The following is a 13,398-nucleotide window of genomic DNA, read 5'->3' as shown; positions in this document are numbered from 1 at the left end:
CAGACATTAATAGTTCGCTTATATTGCAAAAAGGCTGATTTCTCTATGAGAAGTTGTAGTGCACAGAGATAGGGGCTGGAGTCTTGAAAAGCAGTTGTGCTAAACAGGAAAATATCCAGGAGGCTTTGATATGATTAGGAAATGAGAAGCAAGTAAGAGCTTCCTCATCTTCTGCTCCTTAAGGGATGGTGTAGCTCATGAAAATAACTTCAAATTCTGGAGTTAAATGAACATTTTGCAAAGGGAAAGAAAATCTTTTACAATACAGCAGAAAGCAGAAAGGAGAACATCTATAGTATAGCAGAAGGAGTGTCTCTGAGAATGGTCTGGACTTGTCATTATCTTCTGCATTCTGAACAGGACTCCAAGCCCAACAGCAGATGCCCAACAGCAGCTCCATCAGCGAGTTCCTCCTGCTGCCGTTGGCAGACACGCGGCAGCTGCAGCTCCTGCACTTCTGGCTCTTCCTGGGCATCTACCTGGCTGCCCTCCTGGGCAACGGCCTCATCAGCACAGCCGTAGCCTGCGACCGCCGCCTGCACACCCCCATGTACTTCTTCCTCCTCAACCTGGCCCTCCTCGACGTGGGCTGCATCTCCACCACTCTCCCCAAAGCCATGGCCAACGCCCTCTGGGACACCAGGGCCATCTCCTACACAGGATGTGCTGCACAGCTCTTTTTCTTCCTCCTGTTCATGTCAGCAGAGTATTACCTTCTCACCATCATGTCCTATGACCGCTACGTTGCCATCTGCAAGCCCCTGCACTACGGGACCTTGATGGACAGCAGAGCTTGTGCTACCATGGCAGCAGCTGCCTGGGGCACTGGGGTTCTCTATTCCCTGCTGCACACTGCCAGTACATTTTCACTGCCTCTCTGCCAAGGGAATGTTGTCAACCAGTTTTTCTGTGAAATCCCCCAGATCCTCAAGCTCTCCTGCTCAGAATCAAATCTCAGGGAAGATGTGTTTCTCATTTTTAGTGTCAGTTTAGCCTTTGGGTTCTTTGTTTTCATAGTGGTGTCTTATGTGCAGATCTTCCTTGCTGTGCTGAGGATGCCCTCTGAGCAGGGACGGCACAAAGCCTTCTCCACGTGTCTCCCTCACCTTTCCGTGTTCTCCCTATTTATCAGCACTGTCATTTATGCCTACATGAAGCCACCCTCCTTTTCCTCCCCACTCCTGGATCTGACAGTGGCAGTTCTGTATTCAGTGGTTCCTCCAACACTGAACCCTATTATCTACAGCATGAGGAACAGGGAGATCAAGCAGGCTCTCAGGAACATGTTGCAATACGCACTATTTCAGCTTACATAAATTGCACATCTTCATCACACAATTCACTGTGATGTTTCTTTATGTTTTATTCTTGTTTGTATTTTTTATTTTGTTTAATACTCTAATCTGCAAATACGTTGCAATTTATTTCACTACTTCTTTCCTACCTACTTTCCACTTTCTTACTCCCAGAGCTTGTGTAAACATTGAACCAGAATGCCTGAATAGGTTAAGAAATAAATAAAAAGCTTTAAAAATAGACTTTTCCTTAGCTCTTCTCTCTTCCTACCTTGTCTGGGTCTGGGGTAGGTACAGACATGGACAGCAGCACAATGTGCTCTTTTCATTCTGGCATCATTTACACAGCCACAGTGCTCTCAGGTCCTCGCATCCGTGCAGGCCTGAAGGTCTTGTGTGTCTGACAACAGTCCTGTTGCCTCTACAGCAGCACTCCAAGACAGCAGTCAGTAGCCAGCAATATGAATGGCTGTGTCAGGGCTGGTTTCCTTGCTAGCACTGTCATGGATTTATCTAGGTCAGTCTATGTCCATGACAGAGGGGGCAGTAGACCCGTGGTCCGCCTGGCCCCAAACAAATGGGAAGGGAAAAGGGAAAGGGGTAGGGAAGTGGGAGCTCAGCTCTAGGAAACAAACATAGCAGTGGCAAAGACCTAAGGAGGAAAACTTGTTTTACTAGCTGTGATATGTGGAATACCAATAGAAAGAATGACAAAACCATGACATTCCACCCTTAATTGTACATCACTATATCATGCTTAGAAAACATATCTGTGTACAAATAAACAATAAATAAAATGCATTACACACACAAGTCTGTATACATATATAGTCATGGAATTACTGTCTTCACTCCCCCAACATCACATTCCCTTGTGGTACACATTGAACATCCCCACCTTTCTGCATCACCCACCAAGTGCACCCTGTGCAAAAATGGTTCCAAGGGGAGGTTTGCACTTTCCAGAGGCTGGAAGGACCCAAACAGATTTTCCCAACATGTTCTTTACATGCACTGCAGGGACTTTATCTCCCTCTACAGTATGTAGGGAGCTGGACTGTGTAGCACCATCTCTACTGACAGATCCACTTGTGTTAACTAGCCATGTTCTTAATTCTTAAATGTTCAGCCTCCCATTGCTTTCAGCACAGTTTTTAACAACCCTTTGAAGCATTCAGTCTTACCAGAGGCTGGTGTATGATAGGGGATATGATAAATCCACTCAATGCCATGGTCTCTGGCCGAGGTATCCAGAAGTGAATTTTTGAAATGAGTCCCATTATCAGACTCATTTCTTTCTGGGGTGCCATGCCACCACAGGATTTGCCTATCCAGACCCAGTACGGTGATGCAGGTGGTAGCATGGGGTACTGTGTATTTTTCAAGCCTGTGGTTGCATAACACCACAGAGAGATCGTGGCAAAGTGATATAATCATCCTGCCATGCCTCTCCATATTTATACTTTTGCCATCGCCCTTCCCCCCAAAAAGGTTTCATCCTCTTGGCTTGTTTAATTATGGCACATGTTTCACAGTCATGAATAACCTGAGTAGTAGCATCCAGAGTTAAGTCCACCCCTTGGTCTCTGGCCCACTAATATGTTGCATCCCTTCCTTGATGACCCGAAGTGTCATGGGCCCACCGAGCTAGGAATAATTCACCCTTGTTCTGCCAGTCCAAGTCTATTTGAGCCACCTCAGTTTTGGCAGCTCGATCAACCTGATGGTTATTTTTATGTTCTTCAGTAGCCTTACTTTTAGGCACATGAGCATCTACATGGCTCACCTCCTCATATCTATAATTCTGCCATCTCCCTTCCCCCCAGAGGCGTTTCATCCTCTTGGCTCATTTAATTACAGCACATGTTTCACAGTCATAACCTGAGCAATAGCGTCCACAGTTAAATCCACCCCTCGGTCTCTAGCCCACGTATATGTCTCATCTCTTCCTTGGTGGCCCGAGGTCTCATGGGAACAGAGGGCTAGAAATAGCTCTGCATTGTTCTGCTAGTTCAAGTCTATTTGAGCCACCTCAGTTCTGGCAGCTCGATCTACCTGATTGTTATTCTGCAGTTCTTCAGTAGCCCGACACTTGGTTACATGGCCATCTACATGATGCACATTTATAACCATATTTTTTGTTCAGGCAGCAATGTCCTTCCACAGTACAGCAGCCCAAATAGCTTTACCCCTCCACCGCCAGTTGTTTTGTTCCCACTCTTGTAACCATCCTCAACCTGTAGCTCCCAACACAAATCATTGCACAAGGTACCCCTCGTACAACTTATGTTCCCCACATACGACTTATGGGTCCCTTTGTAGGAACTCCCAAGGAGTTTTCCTACCCCAGCTGGCAAACAACCAGATCTATGAGCTCACCAGTCCAGGGAAAGCGACAACCACTTTGCTTATACTTCACATAGGACGTTGTCAGGTCCCCTCTTCCTCATTCCCTGTGAGACCCTGCACTAGACAAGATCTTGGATATGGGTTATCATGTCAGAACTTTCCAAGCTTCCTTCAGGACTGCTTCCATTTTGTACACAGAAGTGGTCTCTGCCTCCAGGATTGTCTGTTGTAGAGGAATCTTGCACAAAGTTCTGGTAAAAGTTACCCATCACCTACAGGAGCCATTCTTGGAGCATAGGCTCTTAGGCAGAAAGCTGCCGCTAATGAGATGACTGAAATGAGGAGGTTGGGAGAAGCCTGGAGAACAGAGATGGGAGACTGAGGGGAGGGAAGATGCGCCTATGTGCCGTGCTCATTACCATCTGCACCAGCAATGTTGACCCACTGTTACCACTGCTGAAACACACCTCCCATTGCCTCACTCTGCTCACATCCACTGTTTGGTCTCCAGAAATGTTCAGCAAACATTGCTGAATGTCAACATGTGCCATTTTTTCCACTTGGAGGAATTCAATGGCACACCGTTGCTTCATGTGTGCTTCCACATCAGATGCCATTCTGTCACGCTACCCCTCTGCTGCCATCTGTCACATGGCAGCAACTCATAATGGGATTTTGGTTGGAAGATTCACCCTCTACAGCCACATCTCCTACATCTGCCTCTGATCTTACGGCCCAGGTAATACAAGAGGGGGCATTACAATTGAAGCAGATCTTATCCAAGTTAAAGTTGGATGGCCTGAGAGGTCATTTCTAACCTAAAAGATGCCATGATGGGGAGATCACTGCTTGGGTGTCTGTTGGCTGAGCAGCCTGAGAACTCAGACCTCATCACATTTCACTTGTTCAGAGTTTGACTGTTACAAAAACCTGAGACTTTCTTTTTAGTTGTCATCAAACCAGCCAAGGGGGTTTCCTGAGGAGAAAATCCTAATGCAGCTTGTGAGAGAGCCCACGAGAGGAGTTGCCCTTCTAGACCTGATGTTCACAAACAGGGACAGTCTGGTGGGAGATGTCGAGGTTGTGGGCTGTCTTGGACAGAGTGACCATGAAATGGTAGATTTCTTGATTCTAGGTGGAACCTGGAGGGAGAATAGCAAGACTGCCACCTTAGACTTCCGGAGGGCAGACTTTGACTTTTTCAGAAGACTAGTAGGGGAAGTCCCCTGGCATTCAGTCTTAGCGAACAAAGGGGTCCAAGATGGCTGGTCGCTCTTAAAGAAGGAAGTCTTAAAGACTCAGGAGCAGGCAGTCCCCCTGAGCCCCAAAATGAGCCAGTGAGGAAGAAGACTGGCGTGGATGAATAGGGAACTGTTCTTAAGGTTGCGGGAGAAAAAGAGAATCTACTGCTTGTGGAAGGAGGGAAGAGCAACTCAGAATGACTACAAAGAGGCTGTTAAGATGTGTAGAGGGAAAATCAGAGAGGCAAAAGCCCAGCTTGAATCTAAGCTGACTGCTGGGGTAAAAACAAACAAGAAACTCTTTTACAAATACATCAACTGAAAGAGGAGGACAAAGGGGAATCTCCATTCTTTACTGGACGAAGCTGGGAATGTGATTACAGACGATAAGGAAAAGGCAGATGTTCTGAATGCCTTCTTTACGTCTGTCTTTAAAAGTCACAGAATCACAGAATTACCCGGGTTGGAAGGGACCTCAAGGATCATGTAGTTCCAAGTTTGGTGCCTAGAAGGGCCACCAAACATACACATTTACTAGATCAGGTTGCCCAGGGCCCTGTCCAACCTGGTCTTGAACACCTCCAAGGACGGGGCATCCACAACCTCACTGGGCAGCCTGTTCCAGGACCTAACCACCCTTCTAGTAAAGAACTTTCCCCTAACATCCAACCTAAATCTTCCCTCCTTCAACTTAAAACCATTTCCCCGTGTCCTGCTATTATCAGCCCTTTCAAAGAGTTTACTCCCCTCCTGGGAGTAAGTTCCCTTCAGGTACTGAAAGGCTGCAATGAGGTCACCCCGCAACCTTCTCTTCTCCAGGCTGAACAAACCCAACTCCCTCAGCCTGTCCTCATAGGGGAGGTGCTCCAGCCCCCTGATCATCTTTGTGGCCCTCCTCTGGACCCTTTCCAAAATCTCCATATCTTTTTTGTACTGAGGGCTACACACCTGGACACAGTACTCCAATGGGGCCTCACAAGAGCAGAGTAGAGAGGGACGATCACCTCCCTATCCCTGCTGACCACCCCTCTCCTGATGGAGCCCAGGATCCCATTTGCTTTCCGGGCTGCCAGAGCGCCCTGCTGGCTCATGTTAAGTTTCTCATCTATCAGGACCCCCAGGTCCTTCTCTGCCAAGCTGCTCTCAAGGACAACTCCTCCCAGCCTGTACAGGTGCCTGGGGTTCTTCTGGCCCAAGTGCAAAACCTTGCACTTTGCTGTGTTGAACCTCATTAGGTTCACCCGAGCCCAGCTTTCCAGCCTGTCAAGGTCCCTCTGAATGGCATCCGTTCCCTCCACCGTATCGACTGCACCACTCAGCTTGGTGTCATCAGCAAACTTGCTGAGGGTGCACTCCATTCCCTCATCTATGTCATTAATAAAGATGTTAAAGAGCACCGGTCCCAAGACAGACCCTTGAGGGACGCCGCTCGTTACCGGCCTCCACCTGGACATAGAGCCATTGACCACCACCCTCTGTCTGCGGCCTTTCAACCAATTGCTTATCCATCTAGTTGTCCACCCATCAAATCCACCTCCCTCCAATTTGGAGATGAGGATGTTATGGGGGACTATGTCAGAGGCCTTGCTCAGGTCCAGGTAAATGACATCGGTCACCTTCCCTTCATCCACCAACGCCGTCACTCCATCATAGAAGGCCACAAGATTAGTTAAGCATGACCTTCCCCTGGTGAAGCCATGCTGGCTGTCTCGGATCACATGCTTGTTCTTTATGCGATCAAGCATGTTGTCCAGGAGGATCTGTTCCATAATCTTCCCAGGCACAGAGGTGAGACTCGCCGGCCTGTAGTTCCCCGGGTCGTCCCTGCTCCCCTTCTTGTAAATGGGAGTGACGTGACCCTTCCTCCAATCATCCGGGACCTCACCTGACAGCCACGACTTCTCAAATATGATGGAGAGCGGCTCAGCAACCACCTCAGCCAGCTCCTTCAGGACCCTGGGATGCACGCCATCTGGCCCCATAGACTTATACTCATTCAGTCTAAGGAGGCACTCTCGGACTTGCTCTACCCTTACAGTGGGGAGGGATTTACCTCCTTGGTCCCCACATGGAGGTATGGGGGTGCAAGACTTAGGGACGTGAAAAAGACTAGAATCCTGGCCACCAGTGAAGACCGAGGTGAAGAACTCATTCAGCACCTCAGCTTTCTCTTCATCTGTTGAAGCCATTTCTCCTTTTAAATTTACCAGAGTAGGTACGCCCATTTTGGCCTGTCTCTTCTGGCCAATGTACCTGTAGAAGGTTTTCTTATTGTTTTTCACATCCCTCGCCAAGTCGTCTCGGTCATCCCCAGGGCTCCCCACGCTCTGACCTGGTAGTCTCGGCTGGGGAGCAGACTGAACCCCCTGTGATTCTTGAAGAAGTGGTCAGGGAATTACTACTCCAACTGGACTGCCACAAGTCCGTGGGTCCGGATGAGATTCACCCAAGAGTGCTAAAGGAGCTGACGGAGGTGATCGCTGAGCCGCTTTCCATTATCTTTCAGCACTCCCTGTTAATGGGTGAGGTCCCAGAAGACTGGAGGCTTGCCAACGTGACTCCCATTTACAAGAAAGGTTGTAAGGAGGATCCGGGGAACTACAGGCCTGTCAGCCTGACCTCGATGCCAGGGAAGGTAATGGAACGGATAGTCTTTGGGGAGATCATGTGGCAGGTGTGGGAAGACCAGGAGATCCGACCTAGCCAGCATGGGATTGTGAAGGGCAGGTCCTGCTTGACCAATCTGATCTCCTTCTATGATCCCATGATCCGTCTAATAGATGAAGGAAAGGCTGTTGATGTGCTCTACTTAGACCTCAGCAAAGCCTTTGACACTGTCTCCCATGCTGTTCTCCTACAAAAGCTGGCAGCCCGTGGCTTGGATGAGTACACTCTCGGCTGGGTAAGGAGCTGGCTGGAGGGCCGGGCCCAGAGAGTGGTGGTGAATGGAGTTAAATCCAGTTGGAGACCAGTCATGAGTGGTGTTCCCCAGGGGTCGGTGCTGGGACCTGTCCTCTTCAACATCTTTATTGATGACTTGGATGGGGGCATTGAGTGCACCCTCAGTAAGTTCACAGATGACAGCAAATTAGCAGGGAGTGTCGATCTGCCTGAGGGTAGAGAGGCCCTGCAGAAGGATCTGGATAGGCTGGAGAGCTGGGCCAAAGCCAACGGGATGAGGTTCAACAAGACCAAATGCCGGGTTCTGCACTTTGGCCACAACAACCCCATTCAGCGCTATAGGCTTGGGGTGGAGTGACTGGAGGACTTTGTTGAGGAAACAGACCTGGGGTTACTGATGGATGCTCGGCTGAACGTGAGCCGACAGTGTGCCTGGGTGGCAAAGAAGGCCAACGGCATCCTGGCTTGCATCAAAAACAGTGTTACTAGCAGCAATAGGGAGGTAATTGTCCCCCTGTACTCGGCATTGGTGTGGCTGCACCTTGAGTACTCTGTTCAGTTTTGGGCCCCTCACTGCAAGAAAGACATTGCGGCCCTGGAACGTGTTCAGAGGAGGGCTACAAAGCTGGTGAGGGATCTGGAGCACAGGCCTTACTAGGAGCGGCTGAGGGAGCTAGTATTGTTCAGCCTGGAGAAGAGGAGGCTCAGGGGAGACCTTATAGCTCTCTATAACTTCCTGAAGGGGGGTTGTAGTGAGCTGGGGGTTGGCCTCTTCTCTCGTGTAATCAGTGATAGAACTAGAGGGAATGGTTTTAAGCTGCGTCAGGGGAGATTCAGGCTGGACATTAGGAAGTATTACTTTTTGGAAAGAGTAGTCAGGCATTGGAATGCACTGCCCAGGGAGGTGGTGGAGTCACCGACCATGAGAGTGTTCAAGAAATGCTTGGATGTGGCACTGAGGAATATGATTTAGCCAGGAAGTATTGGTAATGGTTGAACTAGATGATCTTCTAGGTCTTTTCCAACCTTGATAATTCTGTGATTCTGTGATTCTGTGATTCAGATCTCTCAGATCCAGTGCCCTCCTGTGCACACTCTCCCATAGTTTGATGTTTTCTATGTTCCGCTTTGCCCAGAAATGCACCCAGTGCTCCATGTGAAGCTGCAGCAGCGCAGAGCAGAGAGGGACAATCCTTTCCCTTACCCAGCTTGCAAGAAATTGCTTTATGCACTCCAGGGTACCGTTGGCTTTCCTGGCTGCCTGGGCACACTGCTGACTCACTTCCAATTTGATGTTGAGCAGGACCCCCAATCCTTCTCATTCAGACTTCTCTCCAGTGTCCCATATCCAGTCAGTGTTTATGTCCAGTGTTACCATACCCAGGTGTACAATCAGGCACTTGCTCTTGTTATGCTTTATGCACTTGGTGCTTAGTACCAACTGGTACCCACTTCTCTGACTTGTCAACATCTCTTTGCAAGTTTTGTCCCCACTCAGTGGAGGTAACAGCACATCCTCATCTGGGCTCATCAGCAAACTTGCTGAGAACATCTTCTAGTCCTGCATGCAAGTCATCCACAAAAACATGGAAGAGAAGTGGCCCTATAATGGAGCCCTGGGGAACCCTGATAGTGACCATCTACCAGGCTGATGGAACCCATTGACTATAATCCTTTGAGCCTGACCTATTGGCCAACTGCTCACCCACCACGTTTTGTTTCTGTCTAGCCGTATGAAGGACATTCTGCCCAGAAGGTTGTTGTGAGACACAGTATCAAAAGCTCTACTGTAATCCTCAAGGATAACATCATCTGGCTTCCCTTGTAGAACTAAATGGACAACTGTGTCATAAAGGGGCCTGAAGTTAAACAGGACCTTCCCCTCAGGAACTTGCTTTGGCTGCAACCAATGACAGAATTGTCCTTCAGCTGTTTGTCCATAACTCCCACCATCACTTTCTCCATAATTTTACCAGGTGCTGGAGTGAGACTGACAGGTCCATAATTGCCCCTGTCATCTTTCTTGCTCTTCCTTATAATGAGACAACATTTGCCAGATTCCCATCAGCTGGTATGACCCTAGACTTATTTAGATGCCATTGAAATGAGAGCCCAGAGAATACTAAGGTGTCATCATTGCAAGAACATAGATGTGCCATAGCTTTGCAGTGTATTGAACTCTGGAGTATGCCACAGATGGAGCATAGAGAAAGACTGGCCTCTTCTGTTGGCAAGCAGAATAACACTGCATGATACATGGGGACTGTGTCTCTGCTCTGCTATGCTCTGCTCGCAGGGGAAAGGTGCAGGGGGTTGCTCTCATGTCAGTGCTCATATCTGAGGTGTGGAGTCAAAGGGGAGAGACCAGGCTCTTTTCAGCAGTGTGTGGAGACAAGACAAGGGGAAATGGTCAGAAAGTTGAGCATAGGAAGTTCTGCACAAATGTGTGCAAGAACATCTTTACAGTGAGGGTAACAGAGCCCTGGAACAGGCTGCCCAAGGGGTTGGGGAGTCTCCTTCTCTGGAGATATTCAAGACCAGCCTGGATGCCCACCTGTGTGCCTACCTGGTGTTCCCCAGGGGTCTGTGCTGGGGCCTGTCCTCTTCAGTATCTTTATTGATGACCTGGATGAGGGCACTGAGTGCATCCTATGTAGGTTTGCAAACTACGCCAAATTGGCTGGGAGTGTGGATGTGCCTGAAGTTAGCAAGGCCCCACTGAGGGATCTGGACAGGCTGGAGAGCTGGGCTGAAGCCAGTGGAATGAGGTTCACCAAGACCATCATCCTGAACTTTGGGACCTGGAATGGACTGCCCGGGGGGGGTGGATTCACCGACCCTGGAGGCGTTCAAGGAATGATTGGATGTTGTGTTGAGGGACATGGTTTAGTGGGAGCTATTGGTGATAGGTGAACAGCTGGACTGGATGATCTTTTAGGTCTTTTCCAACCTTGGTGATTCTATGATTCTGTGATATCCTGTCCTTGTATGACTGCCCTCTTTGAGCAAACACTCTCTGGGAGGACTCAGCACATGTCTGGAATTAGTCATTGACCACTAGAAATCTGGTGTTTAATTCAACAGATTTTAATGTACTGTCATGATGTTGTTGTCTTTCAGGAGCTGTTGGCCGTGAGGACCCCGGGACACCATAGGGGAGATGAGTGGGAAGGATAAAAAATGCCATCATCTGTTACTGATCTGGGCTGGGCTTCTGGGACACAGGGAGCTCATAAAAGTGGAAAGTATTGTAGTTGTAGTGCTCAGCTGTGCCCAGGAGCAGCTCTTGTGCACAGCACAGCAGGGCTGGGGCTTGAGGAACAGTTCACAAGAGGATAGAAGAGAAGGGAGAGAGAGCTTACTGTGTTTGTACAGTGTGAGCCTGCTGTGAGCTGACTGCAGGAGCATTGATAACAGATCAGCAGAATGGTAAGTGTCATGCAGTAGGCAATGCATCTGCTTTTTCTAGAGGGATCACCAAATTTGGGACATCCCATAGCAGATCTGGCTGCAAGCACCACATGTTTCTTTAATATGTTAAAAGCCTTCTGCTCCACCTGAGGGCTTCTGTACTGCAAGGTCTGAGCACAGCCCTGAAGGCTGCGTGTCCCAGCACGGCTGCAGGCTGTGTTGCTGGGGTTGAAGGCAGGTGCCCAGGGCTGTCCTGCAGAGCAGGGTCCCTGCTGTGCCCCAGGGGCTGTGTGCCGGGTATGGGACTCTGCCGCCTGCCAGGCTCAGCACTCAGCCTGCCCGGGGAGCTGCCCAGGGCGCTGTGGGGAGACGTGTGGGGGGAAGGAGCCCCCTGGCAGGGCTTGTGCTGCTACAGCTGCTGCCTGGGGCAGGGGATCACAGCTCCACTGCACAACAGTATGTTTCTGAGGTTGCTTTGCCAGAGGAGAGCCAAGGGAGGGGGCGTCCATTTCCTGTTCTGGGGGAACACAGAAAGGATTGGAGGCAGAAATGTAAAAGGGGCTGTCACAGCTCTGATAATTTTTCTTCAATCAATTGCTTGTTTTGAGAACAGTCACACATGATGTGCTCTCATTCTCCTATTTCCTGAAGGATTGAACCAATTGAAAACATCCTCATTTTCAGTAGACAGGAATAATTCAAATAACCTGCAAAAAGGCAGTTTTTTAGAATTCACACTGAATGGCACAGAGGCTGTTTTTGGGGCTCTAAGAGCAGTTGGGTTAAAGATATGAGACATGAAACACATGAAAATATCCAGGGAGGAGGGATAAGAAAATAAGTGGAATGTTATAGCTCCATATGCTGCTCCTACTTAAGGAATGATGAACTACATGAAATTAAATGCAAGTAATGGTGCTAAATGTACACTGTTGTAGGAGAATGAAAACATTTTATATTATAGCAGGAGGAGTGTCTCTGAGAATGGTCTGGACTTGTCATTATCTTCTGCATTCTGAACAGGACTCCAAGCCCAACAACAGCAGATGTCCAACAGCAGCTCCATCAGCGAGTTCCTCCTGCTGCCGTTGGCAGACACGCGGCAGCTGCAGCTCCTGCACTTCTGGCTCTTCCTGGGCATCTACCTGGCTGCCCTCCTGGGCAACGGCCTCATCAGCACAGCCGTAGCCTGCGACCGCCACCTGCACACCCCCATGTACTTCTTCCTCCTCAACCTGGCCCTTCTCGACCTGGGCAGCATCTCCACCACTCTCCCCAAAGCCATGGCCAACGCCCTCTGGGACACCAGGGCCATCTCCTATGCAGGATGTGGTGCTCAGATCTTTTTCTTTCTCCTCTTCATGTCAGCAGAGTATTACCTTCTCACCATCATGTCCTATGACCGCTACGTTGCCATCTGCAAGCCCCTGCACTACGGGACCTTGATGGACAGCAGAGCTTGTGCCACCATGGCAGCAGCTGCCTGGGGCACTGGGGTTCTCTATTCCCTGCTGCACACTGCCAGTACGTTTTCACTGCCTCTCTGCCAAGGGAATGTTGTCAACCAGTTTTTCTGTGAAATCCCCCAGATCCTCAAGCTTTCCTGCTCAGCCTCCTATCTCAGGGAAGTTGTGCTTCAATTTTTTAGTGCCAGTTTAGCCTTTGGGTGTTTTGTTTTCATAGTTGTGTCCTATGTGCAGATCTTCATGGCTGTGCTGAGGATGCCCTCTGAGCAGGGACGGCACAAAGCCTTCTCCACGTGCCTCCCTCACCTGGCTGTGGTCTCCCCGTTTCTCAGCACTGGCCTTTTTGCCTACCTGAAGCCCCCGTCCATTTCCTCCCCACTCCTGGATCTGACAGTGGCACTTCTGTACGCAGTGGTTCCTCCAACACTGAACCCTATTATCTACAGCATGAGGAACAGGGAGATCAAGCACGCTCTCAGGAAGGTGTTGCAATAAGCACTATTCCAGCTTCCATAAATGCACAACTTCCTCATACGATTCCCAGTGATGGTTCTTTATGTTTTATGCATCTTTGATTGTTTGCTTATGTGAGATATAGCAATGTGCAAAAAAAAAAAAAATGTTAGTGAACTTATAAATAAAAATTTATTTCACTTCTGTCCTACGTAATTTGAATTTTTTTCACTCCAAGAGCTCATGTAAACATATAACCAGATTCCCCGAATACGTTATATG

The 13,398-nt window shown here is 49.0% G+C and overlaps 1 protein-coding gene and 1 pseudogene across 1 annotated transcript; both read left to right on the top strand.

Annotated features, from left to right (window-relative positions):
* Nucleotides 1–380: 380 nt before the first annotated feature.
* LOC146755369 (olfactory receptor 14J1-like) lies at nucleotides 381–4,985 on the top strand (annotated as a pseudogene).
* Nucleotides 4,986–11,091: 6,106 nt separating this feature from the next.
* LOC146755368 (olfactory receptor 14J1-like) lies at nucleotides 11,092–13,158 on the top strand. Its single transcript, XM_085525693.1, has 2 exons — nucleotides 11,092–11,215; nucleotides 12,221–13,158. Exon 2 carries the CDS (start codon nucleotides 12,244–12,246, stop codon nucleotides 13,156–13,158), a length of 915 nt encoding a protein of 304 aa, XP_085381819.1. The 5' UTR covers nucleotides 11,092–11,215; nucleotides 12,221–12,243.
* The last annotated feature ends 240 nt before the right edge of the window (nucleotides 13,159–13,398 follow it).

This window comes from Coturnix japonica, chromosome 33 (genome assembly GCF_054131305.1).
Source record: "Coturnix japonica strain WE chromosome 33, WE-NBRP24, whole genome shotgun sequence".
Taxonomy (NCBI): domain Eukaryota; kingdom Metazoa; phylum Chordata; class Aves; order Galliformes; family Phasianidae; genus Coturnix; species Coturnix japonica.
This window is presented reverse-complemented; position numbering and strand designations above follow the sequence as displayed.

What these genes read in the sequence shown, in the direction of transcription:
- LOC146755368 (XM_085525693.1), top strand. Translation starts at nt 12,244, where the DNA reads ATGTCCAACAGCAGCTCCATCAGCGAGTTCCTCCTGCTGCCGTTGGCA.